At 45.4% G+C, this 13,190-nt stretch overlaps 3 protein-coding genes across 27 annotated transcripts; all 3 read left to right on the forward strand.

Annotated features, from left to right (window-relative positions):
- Positions 1–5,181, forward strand: LOC135584998 (protein PMR5-like). 25 transcript variants are annotated; one of them, XR_010480794.1, is made up of 7 exons: positions 21–511; positions 586–757; positions 839–1,017; positions 1,113–1,248; positions 2,206–2,533; positions 3,477–3,539; positions 3,641–4,063. XR_010480794.1 is itself a non-coding variant. In XM_065087878.1 (6 exons), the coding sequence occupies exons 1-6, from the start codon at positions 189–191 to the stop codon at positions 3,741–3,743; spliced, it is 1,212 nt and encodes a 403-aa protein (XP_064943950.1). In that variant the 5' UTR covers positions 19–188; the 3' UTR covers positions 3,744–4,063. The 25 variants fall into 25 exon arrangements, 14 of the variants coding, with proteins under 14 accessions (XP_064943949.1, XP_064943950.1, XP_064943953.1 ...); XR_010480795.1 differs by having other exon boundaries at positions 3,687–4,063; XR_010480796.1 differs by having other exon boundaries at positions 3,700–4,063.
- On the forward strand, positions 5,080–9,040 carry LOC103969024 (protein trichome birefringence-like 28). Its single transcript, XM_009382427.3, has 6 exons — positions 5,080–5,200; positions 6,444–7,421; positions 7,533–7,704; positions 7,782–7,981; positions 8,066–8,209; positions 8,558–9,040. Exons 2-6 carry the CDS (start codon positions 6,829–6,831, stop codon positions 8,907–8,909), a joined length of 1,461 nt encoding a protein of 486 aa, XP_009380702.2. The 5' UTR covers positions 5,080–5,200; positions 6,444–6,828; the 3' UTR covers positions 8,910–9,040.
- A 671-nt stretch (positions 9,041–9,711) lies between these two features.
- Positions 9,712–12,670, forward strand: LOC135596111 (mitochondrial succinate-fumarate transporter 1-like). Its single transcript, XM_065087904.1, has 2 exons — positions 9,712–10,234; positions 11,728–12,670. Exons 1-2 carry the CDS (start codon positions 9,803–9,805, stop codon positions 12,262–12,264), a joined length of 969 nt encoding a protein of 322 aa, XP_064943976.1. The 5' UTR covers positions 9,712–9,802; the 3' UTR covers positions 12,265–12,670.
- The last annotated feature ends 520 nt before the right edge of the window (positions 12,671–13,190 follow it).

Here is a 13,190-nt window from a genome sequence, read left to right on the forward strand (position 1 = left end):
CATATCCTCCTCCTCCTCCTCTTCTTCTGATCCACATGACCTCTGTCGATGGCTCTGTGTTTACCATCCAGTAATCCACAGTCACACTCACCCCAAACTGGATTTGGCCTCATCCTCACATTATAAAGTGTGTGTGGATCAGCTAAAGTCTCAGAACAAGAAAGGAACCTTCTTCGTCTGCTTCCCTCATGGCCTCCCCTGGCATTAGCAGAGGTGGACTGTTTTCGGGCTTTCTCCTCTGTTTCCTTGTGCTGCAAGCCTTGGCGGGCGCTTCGGGGATAGTCATCGGCCTACGGCGGCGGCACCAGGGCGGCGCGCAGAGGCGGCGCCCCACCGACCAAACAGCGTGCGACCTGTTCGCCGGGAGCTGGGTGAGGGACGACTCCTACCCGCTATACCAGTCGCTGAGCTGCCCCATCATCGATCCCGAGTTCAACTGCCAGTTATATGGACGGCCGGACACCGAGTACCAGCGGTACCGATGGCAGCCGAGCGGATGCGAGCTCCCCAGGTATGTGGGCTTGCCTGCTCCGATGCGTTCTACGTTCTGAGCTCGTTCATCAACGATGGCTGGCGGACCTGCAGGTTTGACGGGGTTGGTTTCTTGGCGACAATGAGGGGGAAGACGGTGATGTTCGTGGGCGACTCGCTCGGGCGGAACCAGTGGCAGTCCTTAATCTGCATGCTCGCCGCCGCGGCGCCGCAGTCGCAGACCCAGTTCGTCAGAGGAGAGCCTCTCTCCACCTACAAGTTCCTGGTTGGTTCGCTTTCCGCCTTCGTAAGATCTTGTCACCCTCAAGCTGTTCGATCCAACGACGAACCTCTGTGGTTGCTGCAGGATTCTGGAGTCTCGGTTTCCTTCTACCGGGCACCTTATCTGGTGGACATCGACGTGGTGCAAGGGAGAAGAATCCTCATGCTGAACGAGATAACAGGGAATGCCGAAGCATGGAGAGGAGCGGACGTCTTGTGCTTCAACTCCGGCCATTGGTGGACTCACAAGGGAGCTCTTCAAGGGTGCAACTCCTGCCTCATCTTCGTGCTTGTTTGCTGCGATTTGGTCGAGCATAAGAAGGACAAGCTTTGCAGGTGGGATTACATGGGAGATGCAGGCTCTTTCTACGAGGACATGGATCGATTGGTGGCGTTCCAGAAAGGGATGAGCACATGGGCAAACTGGGTCGACGCTACCGTCGACAGGACCAAGACGAAGGTCTTCTTCCAGTCCATATCTCCCACCCACTACAAGTAACTCTCTCTCTCCTCCCCTTGCTATCTTTCTCTTAATTCCTCGCTCGAGTTAGTAGGAGGAGCACACATTCATGGCATAGCACCCGACGTAAGAATCCACTATCAACATTCCCATACAAGATGCAATCAGAGCTTTTCTGCAGAACCAGAATCCATGGTGGATTGCCCTGTTCTAGAACTGCAGTATTTAGTGCTTTGGAAAACTTCTTTGTATCCTTGATTTTTGGGTTTACATGATCTACCATTATTGCGAAACGAACATGTCCTGCAGAACTTCTTTCAGGACATGAATGAGCTGCTGCTGCTGCTCTTGAATAGAGAGAGAGAGAGAGAGAGATGAAACAGAGGGGATATGAATGGAGTTGAATCATGGTCCTGGAAGGAAGTGAGCTTGATGTCTGTGAGGTCTTCACGGACTAACCGCAGGTCCATGAATCTCATGTCACTGGGGAGAGAGACAGAGAGAGAGAGAGAGAGAGAGGCCTTGTTGTGCCTCTCGTCGTCAGCTTTCTGAAGCAGACCTCGTGAGCAGGGGAAGGAGGACAGAGGGAGCTACCTCGAGCTGTCCATCAATTGTCGGATTAGGTCGCACGCCTGATGGCGCCGCCGACCCCCTTTGGCGTCACGACAAGCGTCACGAGATAATTGCCGAGCTCACCATTGTATAGGTGGGTCCCTAGTCCACGTCAATGGACCCCATTCGGCTCCAACGGTAGAGATGGATTTGATGGATATCTTATTAATTTCCAAATTAATCATTATTCAAGTATCTATTTAATTTGATTTTATTGTAATCGAATATATTTAAGATTAAACAAAATATAAGATGATTATTATATTGATCGTATAATATCTTAATTTAGGCTTACATCGATCATTATATTATGCTTATTGCTTATCACTAACTTAAAAATGTGTCTGCCAACTGCCCTTCCATGCGACGTTGGTGCGCAGTCCGGCGGAGTGGAACGGCGCGGCCTCGAAGAACTGCTTCGGCGAGACGGCGCCGGTGGGCGGGTGGAACTACACGGCCCCGTACCCGGAGCAGATACAGGTGATCAAGGGCGTGATCAAGGCGATGAGGAGTCCCGCCGCCTTGCTCGACATCACCGCTTTGTCGGAACTCCGAAAGGACGGCCACCCTTCCATCTACAGCGGCGACTTGACTCCGGAGCAGCGGGCCAACCCCGACCGCTCCGCCGATTGCAGCCACTGGTGCCTCCCCGGCCTCCCCGACACCTGGAACCTGCTCCTCTACACTGCCCTCTTCTTCTCCTGATCCGTATGGCGCCTCGTCTCTTCATTCTTCTCAGTATGATTGCTAACCTATCTGCAATCTTATTTTGCTCATTAGCTGATGTTAATGGATTATATTCCGTACTATCAACTCAAAATCGATTGTCATTCCAAAATACATATAGAAATCAGATCCTTGACCGATTTAATTCACTAATCTGATCATTTAAATCCTTCTATTACAAGAATCAAAGAAAAAAAAATCTATATATTTGTTCCTATCTCAATTCCTCAATGTGTTTGCTTTCTTATCATCCTCTTTACTATTCCTTTTATGCAAATAACAAGTAACAAAACTATAGGATGATATAATATTAAGTTTTTTTGGATAGAATATAATTATATTTTATTTTTGAAAAAATATTAAACTTATGATTCAACCATTTAATCCACCGGTTCGACTAATTATCTGATTAAGTGCCCCGAGTTGTGTAATAAAGTGAGTATGGGTTTTGTGTTTTTTTCCTTTCTTTTAAGCTCTTTGTGTTTTAAAGAACAAGTCAGATCAAAGAAATTTTCACATGATTTATATGTCATGAGTAAGTGTTGTTCTAATGTCAAATTCTTTATGGCCTAAGCTTGAAAATTTTGTAGGTTAAGCCTCCCAACAAGCGGATTCAATAGTTAATTGACAAGGGTGGATTATAGCAAAACCCCTATCTAAAATCACAGTCCATATTTGAGATGGAACTATCATTATTTGCATGATGTGGTTTTACGATATTGCGGAGTAACGAGGCATCAAAATGAAATCTGGCCAGTGTTCCTCTGCAACATCTTTCACCGGCCTAAGAAATATTGTGTAGGTTAAGAGCAATCAACATATAGGAGGAAGGTTCTTGGGTGATTCATTTGTAATTTGGGAATATCTGATCTGAAATATGCATCATTTTATCTGTAAGATAATATATTTTTTTTATCACATGCAGTCAGAAATTAGAGGCTGTGGAGTCAAATAAACTTGAGGAGCAAACACACAAAAAATTGCACATGTAGGTGCATGCATCAATTGCTATTTTCATCTCATGTTCATTACAAAAGTTTAGCAGAATATGCCTCTCATCATCACAATCCTTTTCTGCTTCTTCATCAGTAGTTCCAAAATCATGCTTGATCTGAACATAAGTTCACAATGTCAGAAACCACTCTCAGTTTCAGATTCCATCCAGAATGAGAGGTCAATGCAGCATCACTGAACTCCCTACTCATCTGCAAAACAAGACAGGAAACTTTCAGCAGTTCTGTCAGCACACAGGAAGACAAAGACTCATCTGTTTGAACACCAATCTGAACTCATGCAGATCCTCCCTGCACATCAATCACCATCTTGATCTGCATGGATATCAGCCTACAAGCCATTAAACACAGTGGTGTGTGCTTGTCCTGATTGTAACACAAACATAAGCCTCAACAGGACACAGGATTCTATGTTTTGCATCCCTGATACCAAGCCAAGCTTTTGAGCCTACAAACATGGCAAACTTTCAATAAGATTAACTAGGAGAATTAATTTTCAGTGGTATGCTGCATGAGGAAGATGATTCAAATAAACCATACAATTCGATCAACCTCGTCTTTCGTGTAAAATCACAATCAGTCTACTTGGATCCAGAAGATATTTTATCTCAGTTATTCCAATCTAAAACATTGTTTTACATGCCATAGAAATAATATAGTTAAAGCTTCTCAACCTATCCCAAATATACCCAGTAATTAAGGAAAACCATTCACCATCAAACTCAACAAGGAAGAACCAGTACTACCATAAACCACATGAAGCCAAGCTTTTACTCAGAAAGAACCCAGACCAATAAACTAAGCTTGAGTATTGGGTGGGGCCAGTTGGGTAGTAGGATTTGGACTTTACTTCTTTTTCTTTTTTTTGGATAGGGTAGTAGGCTTGGTCTTGATAGATGCTTTCGATGGTAAGATATGTCTTCATTCTTATTCAGAAAATTTATACAGTATTCTGCTGAATGATGTCAATCATGGCCCACTCAACAAAGGATTGTGAATCTTTTGATAATAGTATTGGCAAAAGATTGGTAATGATGCATGCATGATTTGTTAATGCACTAGTTCTATTTGCATTTGACAGTGGCAGAACTTCTTACCATAGTCCCCTCATTTTATATTTTTTGGAAATAGAAAAATAAGAATACCAAATTAATGTGAATGTGGAAACAATATTTGATACTCATGACACCTGAAGGGAGAATATACTATGCTTAAAAATCAACATGGATATCTTAAACTGGGAGAAACTTAATGTGAATGCAGTAATTATTTTGCCAGAGGTGAGAATGCATATAATATTGATTTGGTATGCATAAAATCTAACTTCATCCAAAGAAAGAAAAATCATCATTTTATCAGAGAAAAGGTTGTCATCTCCCTGGGCTAAATGATGATGAATAACTATGAATTCCTGATATCCTTGTGTCCACTTAGTTCTGAAGTATACATCCATCTCTCTGACTGGTGTTCTACTGCAGCACATCCAACCAGCCATATGCATCCTGAGAGTGCCATTTGCTAGTCTAGCCTACTGGTGGAATGGAATATGATCAAATGTTACCAACAACCTGGTACGGTTGCTACCTACCACAAGCTCACCATGACCTTTCTGAGATTCCAGAAGCACTTGTGAGAGGTAAACTCAACCTGGAAGCAATTTCCTTTTTTGTGTTTTTCTCACTTTTCCTGTGAGCATGTGAACAAATGACAGAACCTATTACTGTGTTCTATCCTGTTGCCTGGATGTTGCTTTGAAAAGATCAACAATCATGTGACATGAGCATGTATAATATGGGAGTTTATTCTACAGTGAACTCTCAAAATTTCTGCTTTGTATTTTTTTTCCAACAAAATATAAAATCAAATTCATCAATTAAAAATCTCTGTTGTATGCAGCACCAGGCATATGACAGATTTTTTTTTTCTATCCAGAACATTGCCACTGTATTTTTATATATAGAGAGAAAGAGAGAAACATTACTTCAGCTCATATTGTAACATGGTTATTCAACTACCTATTTGATATCTCATCATTACAAGCAATAATCAACATAACTCATACATACTGCAGTCAAGACAATGATTCCTGTCATCACTGATATAGTAAAACATATGATCAAATTAACAGGAGGCAGATGAGCTCTATTGGCATTGCTTCACTTGAAGAGAAAAAAGTGATCTCTCCACAGCCTTTCAGATTTGGTTTCTGATTAACTGCAAACAATGTAACAACTTGCAATATTTAATATTGTCCTACCAGAGCTTATAATTACATGTTTGCTAGGATGCACTGTCTTTACTTTCTTAAAGATATAAAGCTGTGGATACTTTGTATATTGTAATTTATCAAAGTTTAGAAGCATATATGAACTTTAGCTACAGATTAATAACTGCATATGCTAGACTTGAGACTTGTTCTTTGTGGTTGTTGACTCAGCAAGGTATCTGTCTTCTCAACTAGCTAACTCTTCCTCAGAACATCTTAATCAATAGGCAAGGAAAATTATATCTCCAGACTTGTTCAAATACTCTGGTTAGAACACTTGCAACCAATTTATTATATATGCAATTTAGTTATAGGATTAGAATAAAAAGGTCCATTACATGTTAATTTATTCTGTGGTTGTGGGCACAAAGTTATCCTTAAATTTCTACTCTTTTACAGATTTAACTCCATTACTGGATATCAGATGATACTTATGGATTGTAATCAATATTTTGATCAAATTGTTATGTTTTGAGGGAAGTATGTAGGTTATAGTTTTACACTTCTTCTTGAGTTCATGCTTATTAGGTTTTTATGGGTAAATAGTTCATAACATATGCAATCACATGTGCTACTGTCAACATGGATTAGATGTAGATTTGTGTCTTCACAGGATTAGAGCTCACAGAATCTATTATAAACCCTACCAAAAGATACTACCTAACCAACAACAAAAAAAGAATTGTGGAGTTCATTCTAGGGTTCTTGTAGTAGCTGGACCCCCACCTAATAATTCTCCCTCTTTTGCAAGCTTATGTGTTACTAATTATTGGCCCTTCTCCTTTCGCCTTCTCCCTCAAATTGATCCTTAGATTCGTTCTTCTTATCCCATGGCGGGGATGAATAAAGGAACTGTGATGGCAGCATTCTCCACCCAATGAAGAAGAAAGCTTGTTGAGAAAACTTCACTTCACTTTCTCCCTTATCTTTGCTTCTCTTTCCTCTTCCTTCCTCCTCCCTTCTTTGCTTCATGTGAGCCCGGGCTTCAGGGGGATCAGATGGCGCTGCTCGAATCCCGAACGTCCAGCATGAAGCACACATCATCCTTCAGCAATCGCCGGAGGAAGGGCAAGTACTCTGCCTTCGTCCTGGTCGTCTCGGTGGTCCTCTTCTGCACCTTCGTGTACGACGGGGACGTCCAGTCGGTCGCTGAGTATGATTTTGGCAGCGGAGCTAATCCTTCGGGCATTACTCACCAAGAATTCGCCGTAGCTGAGGCAAGCAGAAAGGAAGACCATGAAGCCAAGAGGAGGACGGAGACCTCAGAGGGTGACATGGTCCAAGAGCAGCCGACAGCGCCGGGAATTGCCAAGGAAGACGTCGTGCGAGTGATGGAGTCACCGGTGGCTACAGGAGCTGTGCATGAAGAGGCCGCCAAGGAGGCCGAGCGGCAGCCACGAGTAGTCCTCGACGTGCCGGAGAGTTGCGACCTGTTCACCGGCCGATGGGTCTACGACGACGTGAGCTACCCTATCTACGAGGAGCAGGAGTGCCAGTTCTTGACGGAGCAAGTGACCTGCATGAGGAACGGCCGGCGCGAGGACAGCTACCAGAAGTGGCGGTGGCAGCCCCAAGATTGTTCTTTGCCCAGGTATACATGACGCTATTCCTCGCCGATCAACACCATTGTTTTGGTTGTCTTCTTGATCAAGCACGTCAACCGCAGTCAATTCTTAAGTGGTTCTTTCTTCTTGATGAGAAGATTCGATGCGAGGGTGATGCTGGAGAGGCTGCAAGGGAGGCGTCTCATGTTCGTGGGCGACTCCCTGAACCGGAACCAGTGGGAGTCGATGGTGTGCCTCGTCCAATCCGCGGTGCCATGGAACAAGAAGACCCTCACCAAGAACGGCTCGCTCAACGTATTCCGGATCGAGGTAATCGATCGACTCGACCGCATCCAAATCCCCTGTCGCCGTTGATGTAACCGAAGCATATCGTTTGCTGATCTCAGGAGTACAATGCGACCGTGGAGTTCTACTGGGCGCCGTTCCTGGTGGAGTCGAACTCCGACGACCCGAGGATGCACAGCATCCTTAACCGCATCATCGACCCCAAGTCGATCGCGAAGCACGGCAAGCACTGGAAGAACGTGGACTACCTCGTCTTCAACACCTACATCTGGTGGATGAACACCCCAACCATGAAAGTCCTGTGAGTAGACTTCATCTTCGACCCGCTGAGTTCGTCCGACTCAACTGCACCGGTCGTAATCGGACTCGATTATGGTGGAAGCAGACGAGGATCTACGGAGTACGAGGAGGTGGAGCGGGCATCGGCTTACAGGCGTGTGTTGAACGCATGGGCGAAGTGGGTGCAGAAGAACGTGGATCCCAACCGCTCCATGGTGTTCTTCATGAGCATGTCACCCAACCACATCAGGTGAGTTGAACTCCACGGACGATGTCACCACGAGGATTGTGGCCCGTCCAATGTGATGGAATCCACCCATCGTTTTGAGTCACATGAGTGGAAGCTTCCGAGTTGGACGAGCACCATCTGTAGATGGCGAAGACCCACCACCATTTGGTATCGGAACAGCAGCTCCTTTGTTCCATGGACTAAAGGCCAACTATCCTCACCTTTCTTGCTTTAGAAAAGCCACACATACAGCCCAAAGGAAGATTAGGCGTGAGAGGAGGAATCGCCTCCGCTTGTAATCCCATGGCGGTAGTTTTCGACGACGACGACGACGCAGTCGATCATCTAAATGCTGGTGATAATTTGCAGGAGCACGGACTGGGGCAACCCGGACGGGATCAAGTGCGCGTTGGAGACGCAGCCGGTGGCGAACCTCTCCCGTCCGCTCGACGTCGGCACGGACTGGCGGCTGTTCGCGGTGGCGGAGAACGTGATCAGGAGGATGAAGAAGGTGCCGGTGTCGTTCGTGAAGATCACGGCGCTGTCGGAGTACCGCAAGGACGCGCACACCTCCGTGCACACGCTCCGGCAGGGGAAGCTGCTGACGGCGGAGCAACAGGCCGACGCCGCCACCTACGCGGACTGCATCCACTGGTGCTTGCCGGGCCTGCCGGACACCTGGAACGAGCTCCTCTACGCCCGGATAACCTCCTCCCGGTAGCGCGACGACTGAGAGCCGACGGCAACCATCGTTCACACAAATTTCTTGGAATTTTTCCTTCTTTTGTGGAGATTCTTCTCTGTAACGTAAGTCTCAACTAGACTTTCTTGTATCAAAGCATGCTTTACACCTGTCTTCGCTCGATATACTATCACCTCCACCTCTGCATGCCCAATCATGTCTTTTTGTTTGTCGGATCGTCTTTGCTATAATGGTGCATGGATCCATTAAGAGTCACACGATGACATGACACCGAGAGCCGGGAGTAAACCCAAGGTGAAGTAGTAGATTCTTCTACGACCAACATCTTCGTTAGTGTTCACCACGACATCAACGACAACAGTCACGAGACTTTGCATCGGATCCATGCGGACGATGACAAGGGCAAAGGTATATATGAAGGTGTCAGTCAACGTGACAATAAATAAAAAGTGAGGTGTTAAATAAGGAAAAAAACTAAAAATAGAAGGTTTTCTTTGAAAATTTTACCCAACAAAGTTTCGTGCGAGCGACGGTTCGTACGAAGATTCCACAATAATCCACCACGTGTCCATTTCTGTCTTCGTCGTGCGCAGCAGTCGAAAGAGATGGTTCTCCGAACATCGTGAGCCTCCAATCTTGATCGGACGGTTCACATGAGAAAGCGACGTGGAGAACGGATCCTCACTCAATAAACAAAGTCGCCTCCTCTCAAGGCTACCCGTCGTCATCTGGACCGTACCAACGGCCCAGATCCGATCTCGTTCCCGACGGGCCCACGGCGCACTAATTTATAACCATTCGAAAGCGGTAAACAAGTGGGTCCTTTTGGCGTCATCTCCGGGTCTCCCTCTCCTTCACTCTCGAGTTTCGTACTCTCTTCTGCTTCGTCGCTTCCACCACCCGAAGCGACCATGGCCGCGGCCGCGAGCGAAGGCGGCGGCGATGGAGGCGCCGAGGAGAGGGATAGACGGAAGGATTCGACGTCGCCGCCGTACATCAGGGCGGTGGCGGGGTCCCTCGGCGGGGTCGTGGAGGCGTGCTGCCTGCAGCCCATCGACGTGATCAAGACGCGGCTCCAGCTCGACCGCACCGGCGCGTACCGGGGGATCGTGCACTGCGGCGTGACGGCGGCGAGGACGGAGGGGGTGCGCGCGCTGTGGAAGGGGCTCACCCCCTTCGCCACCCACCTCACCCTCAAGTACGCCCTCCGCATGGGGTCCAACGCCCTCCTCCAGTCCGCCTTCAAGGACGCCGCAACTGGAGACCTCTCCAACCGCAGTAGGATCGCCGCTGGATTTGGCGCCGGCGTCCTGGAGGCCCTCCTCATCGTTACCCCCTTTGAGGCGAGCCACTCACCCATCTTGTTAATCATACTTGCAATTTCAGCTAGATTATGTCGATCCTTTGTATTAGGAAGATTGTGAGAGGACATGTCCCATCCAAGTTTGCTTGGTTCATTGGCGAACGGTGTTGCAAGTCCTTTAATTGATGATTTGAGTAGCGCAAGATAGGTTTGGAAGAAGTCATATCTTTGTTTTGTCACATCCATTTTCATGTTGCACTTGACAACAACTGTCAAAATTTTCATTTAATTTGCGAGTTACATTCACAATCTCTATCCTCTTTTCTATTCAATACAATGATAATTTTGTTGATCCATTGCGTTTATTGATCAGTGTAGAACTTTACCTTCTTTGAGTTTGAAGATACCTCAGAACCATGAAATTGTTATTGTTCATCTCATGCCCATCAACTACATATTGATACAACTTGGATCGGTCTCGAATTGGTGTCCAAATTGAGATTAGCAGTGCTACTCAGAACATTGCTTTAACATACTGAAGTCTCATATGCAGTTGGAATTTTGTGGCAAATGACCTGATGCTGATGTATCTAAACAGTTTTCTGTGCCTGAAAAAACTTAAAGATTCATAGTTAACTATCATCTTGTCAGACAATAGTTATCAGCATAAGTGTCGATTTCTTCTCCATTCGGCTTAGTTCAGCACACACTTCCATCATAGAATTCAAAGATCACATTTTTCTTCTTGGTGAAATGAGTTTTATTACGTCGGATGTAAGTGTCAAGTGTATATCATAGTAAGGACATGTTGCTTGCATCGTTATTCCCGTATCAGAGATCGTTGCGTTAGAGGTGATTGGTGTGAGAACCTTAATGACCAATCCATAGTGTGCTCCTTTGAATTTTTCTTGGAAGTTGCTAAAGGGCTATGCAAAGCATAGCAGGTGTCAAAGATCGATGTCAGTTATCTCGAAAGATCCTTTGTTCCTTCTTTTTCCATTTCTCTGAAGTCCATTTTGGTACCATGTCGAGGGAATGCCATTGGGCACGATGAAGATCCATGAGTCCCCTGTTTGCAGAGACCCACTGTGGCTTTGTTTGGACAGAAGCGGGCTGAGCTCTTCTTTATTTCAATTACTTTGAAATGCTAGAAATGGTGTACAAGTATGTTTTAGTGCCGAGAAATTAATCTAGTTTTAGTTGAGAAAGTGATCATTACTTAATTATGAATTAGTGGACGAGCATGGGACAAAGATTATTGAAAGCATCAAGTTGATAAAAGCATCTGTTCTATGCTCTGGGTCTGTGGTGATCAGATCAGATGCAACGGTGGAGTAATTAACTCTTAGAGTTAGAAAAAGATTGGCTTTAACCAGGTTATTCGACATTTGGCTATATATGATACCTTGACACATGATATATATGCTTCGTGTTCATTGGCACCTGTATGAATTGCATTTATTTTCGGAAATCTTCTTTTTATGGTCAGCTAGTACTGGGTTGCGACCGTTTTATACCGTCTCATGAATACAGGTAGTGAAAATCAGGCTGCAGCAACAAAAGGGGTTGCGACCGGAGCTTCTAAAGTATAAGGGTCCCCTACATTGTGCAAGGATGATCATTCGTGAAGAGGGAATTTTGGGTCTTTGGGCCGGTGCTGCACCGACTGTAATGCGTAATGGAACCAACCAAGCTGCCATGTTCACGGCAAAAAATGCATTTGACATCGTTCTCTGGAAGAAACATGAAGGAGATGGCATGGTCCTTCAACCTTGGCAGTCTATGATCTCAGGGTTTCTTGCAGGGACTGCAGGGCCCATCTGTACTGGCCCCTTTGATGTTGTCAAGACAAGGCTGATGGCTCAAAGCAGAACAGGTGGTGATGCGAAATATAAAGGCATGGTGCATGCAATCAGAACAATATTTGCCGAAGAAGGGTTGTTTGCACTTTGGAAAGGTTTGCTTCCTAGGCTTATGAGGATTCCACCTGGTCAGGCTATAATGTGGGCCGTTGCTGATCAAGTAACCGGACTCTATGAAAAAAACTACGTACATCGAGTTCATCTATAAGTATCTCTTTTGATGGGTAATAAAGGGTTTGCCCGCGATCTTCTAAAATCCATCCGGCAATCGTGCTTTAGTTTTCAACAAGGTCTAAAGCATTAGAAGTAGCAGATATTTGACGAATGTGATTCTCTAGTATTCTAGCTGCTAAGATAATTAATTGTGGTTGTGGCTGAGATGCACAGGATATTAATTGGTTCGATCATCTATGATGCTGAGATTTCCGAGCTGATTCTGGGATTCAGTAATATGAGTGTTCGTCTTGCGATCAAGCTAGGTCATCCTGATCTAGCAAGGCCAATTTAAACTGCATGCCTTCTGTGCAGGTATGTCTTGTTTTTGAAGAAAAACTTCAAACGTATGCTTTGATTTCTATTCTTTGGTAATAACACCTGCCTCTATGCTTGTTGCAGTTTTGGATTTGCCTTGTAACATTCTCGCTCATGATTATTCAGTCTCTAGTATAGGCTTCTTCGGGAGTATATGTAATGTTTAGATATCCAAGTGGCTTTTGTAGTGTTGGTCCCAATTCTTTGCACGGATAACTGGAGTATTGCATTGAGAAAGTGCACCGCGACATCAAGGGGTGCTTCAGTACCTCCATGAAGTTGGCGTCGTGCACTACGACGTCAAGGGGCAGAACTCGATAGTGGATCGTGTTCCTGACTTTGCCAAGCTCGTCGATGTCAAGGCAGCGTCAACAATTTTCAATGCAGGTGAGTGCAATCGAGCGTAGGGATGGCCTCACAAGGCAACCAGGGAGAGCAGTCATGGTCAAAGTTTGACTCGTGGTCGCTAGAATGCACCATCATCGAGATGGTGACGATAGTTTTGCCATGCTTAGGCTTGGAGCCTCGACAAGATGTCGTCGAAGCACTCGATGATCCATAGAAGCTACCAAGGAAGGGGAATAAACAAGATGGCCTTAATGA

Source organism: Musa acuminata, chromosome BXJ1-10 (genome assembly GCF_036884655.1).
Source record: "Musa acuminata AAA Group cultivar baxijiao chromosome BXJ1-10, Cavendish_Baxijiao_AAA, whole genome shotgun sequence".
NCBI classification, from domain to species: Eukaryota; Viridiplantae; Streptophyta; class Magnoliopsida; order Zingiberales; family Musaceae; genus Musa; species Musa acuminata.

Bases quoted from the DNA above. Each gene is read 5' to 3' on its own strand.
- LOC103969024 (XM_009382427.3), top strand. From the start codon at position 6,829: ATGGCGCTGCTCGAATCCCGAACGTCCAGCATGAAGCACACATCATCC. The intron at 7,705-7,781 runs GTAATCGATCGA...TGCTGATCTCAG, and splicing joins TCAACGTATTCCGGATCGAG to GAGTACAATGCGACCGTGGA. The intron at 7,982-8,065 runs GTGAGTAGACTT...TGGTGGAAGCAG, and splicing joins ACCCCAACCATGAAAGTCCT to ACGAGGATCTACGGAGTACG.
- LOC135596111 (XM_065087904.1), top strand. From the start codon at position 9,803: ATGGCCGCGGCCGCGAGCGAAGGCGGCGGCGATGGAGGCGCCGAGGAG. The intron at 10,235-11,727 runs GCGAGCCACTCA...TCATGAATACAG, and splicing joins TCATCGTTACCCCCTTTGAG to GTAGTGAAAATCAGGCTGCA.
- LOC135584998 (XM_065087877.1), top strand. From the start codon at position 189: ATGGCCTCCCCTGGCATTAGCAGAGGTGGACTGTTTTCGGGCTTTCTC. The intron at 512-585 runs GTATGTGGGCTT...GCGGACCTGCAG, and splicing joins AGCGGATGCGAGCTCCCCAG to GTTTGACGGGGTTGGTTTCT. The intron at 1,249-2,205 runs GTAACTCTCTCT...GTTGGTGCGCAG, and splicing joins ATATCTCCCACCCACTACAA to TCCGGCGGAGTGGAACGGCG.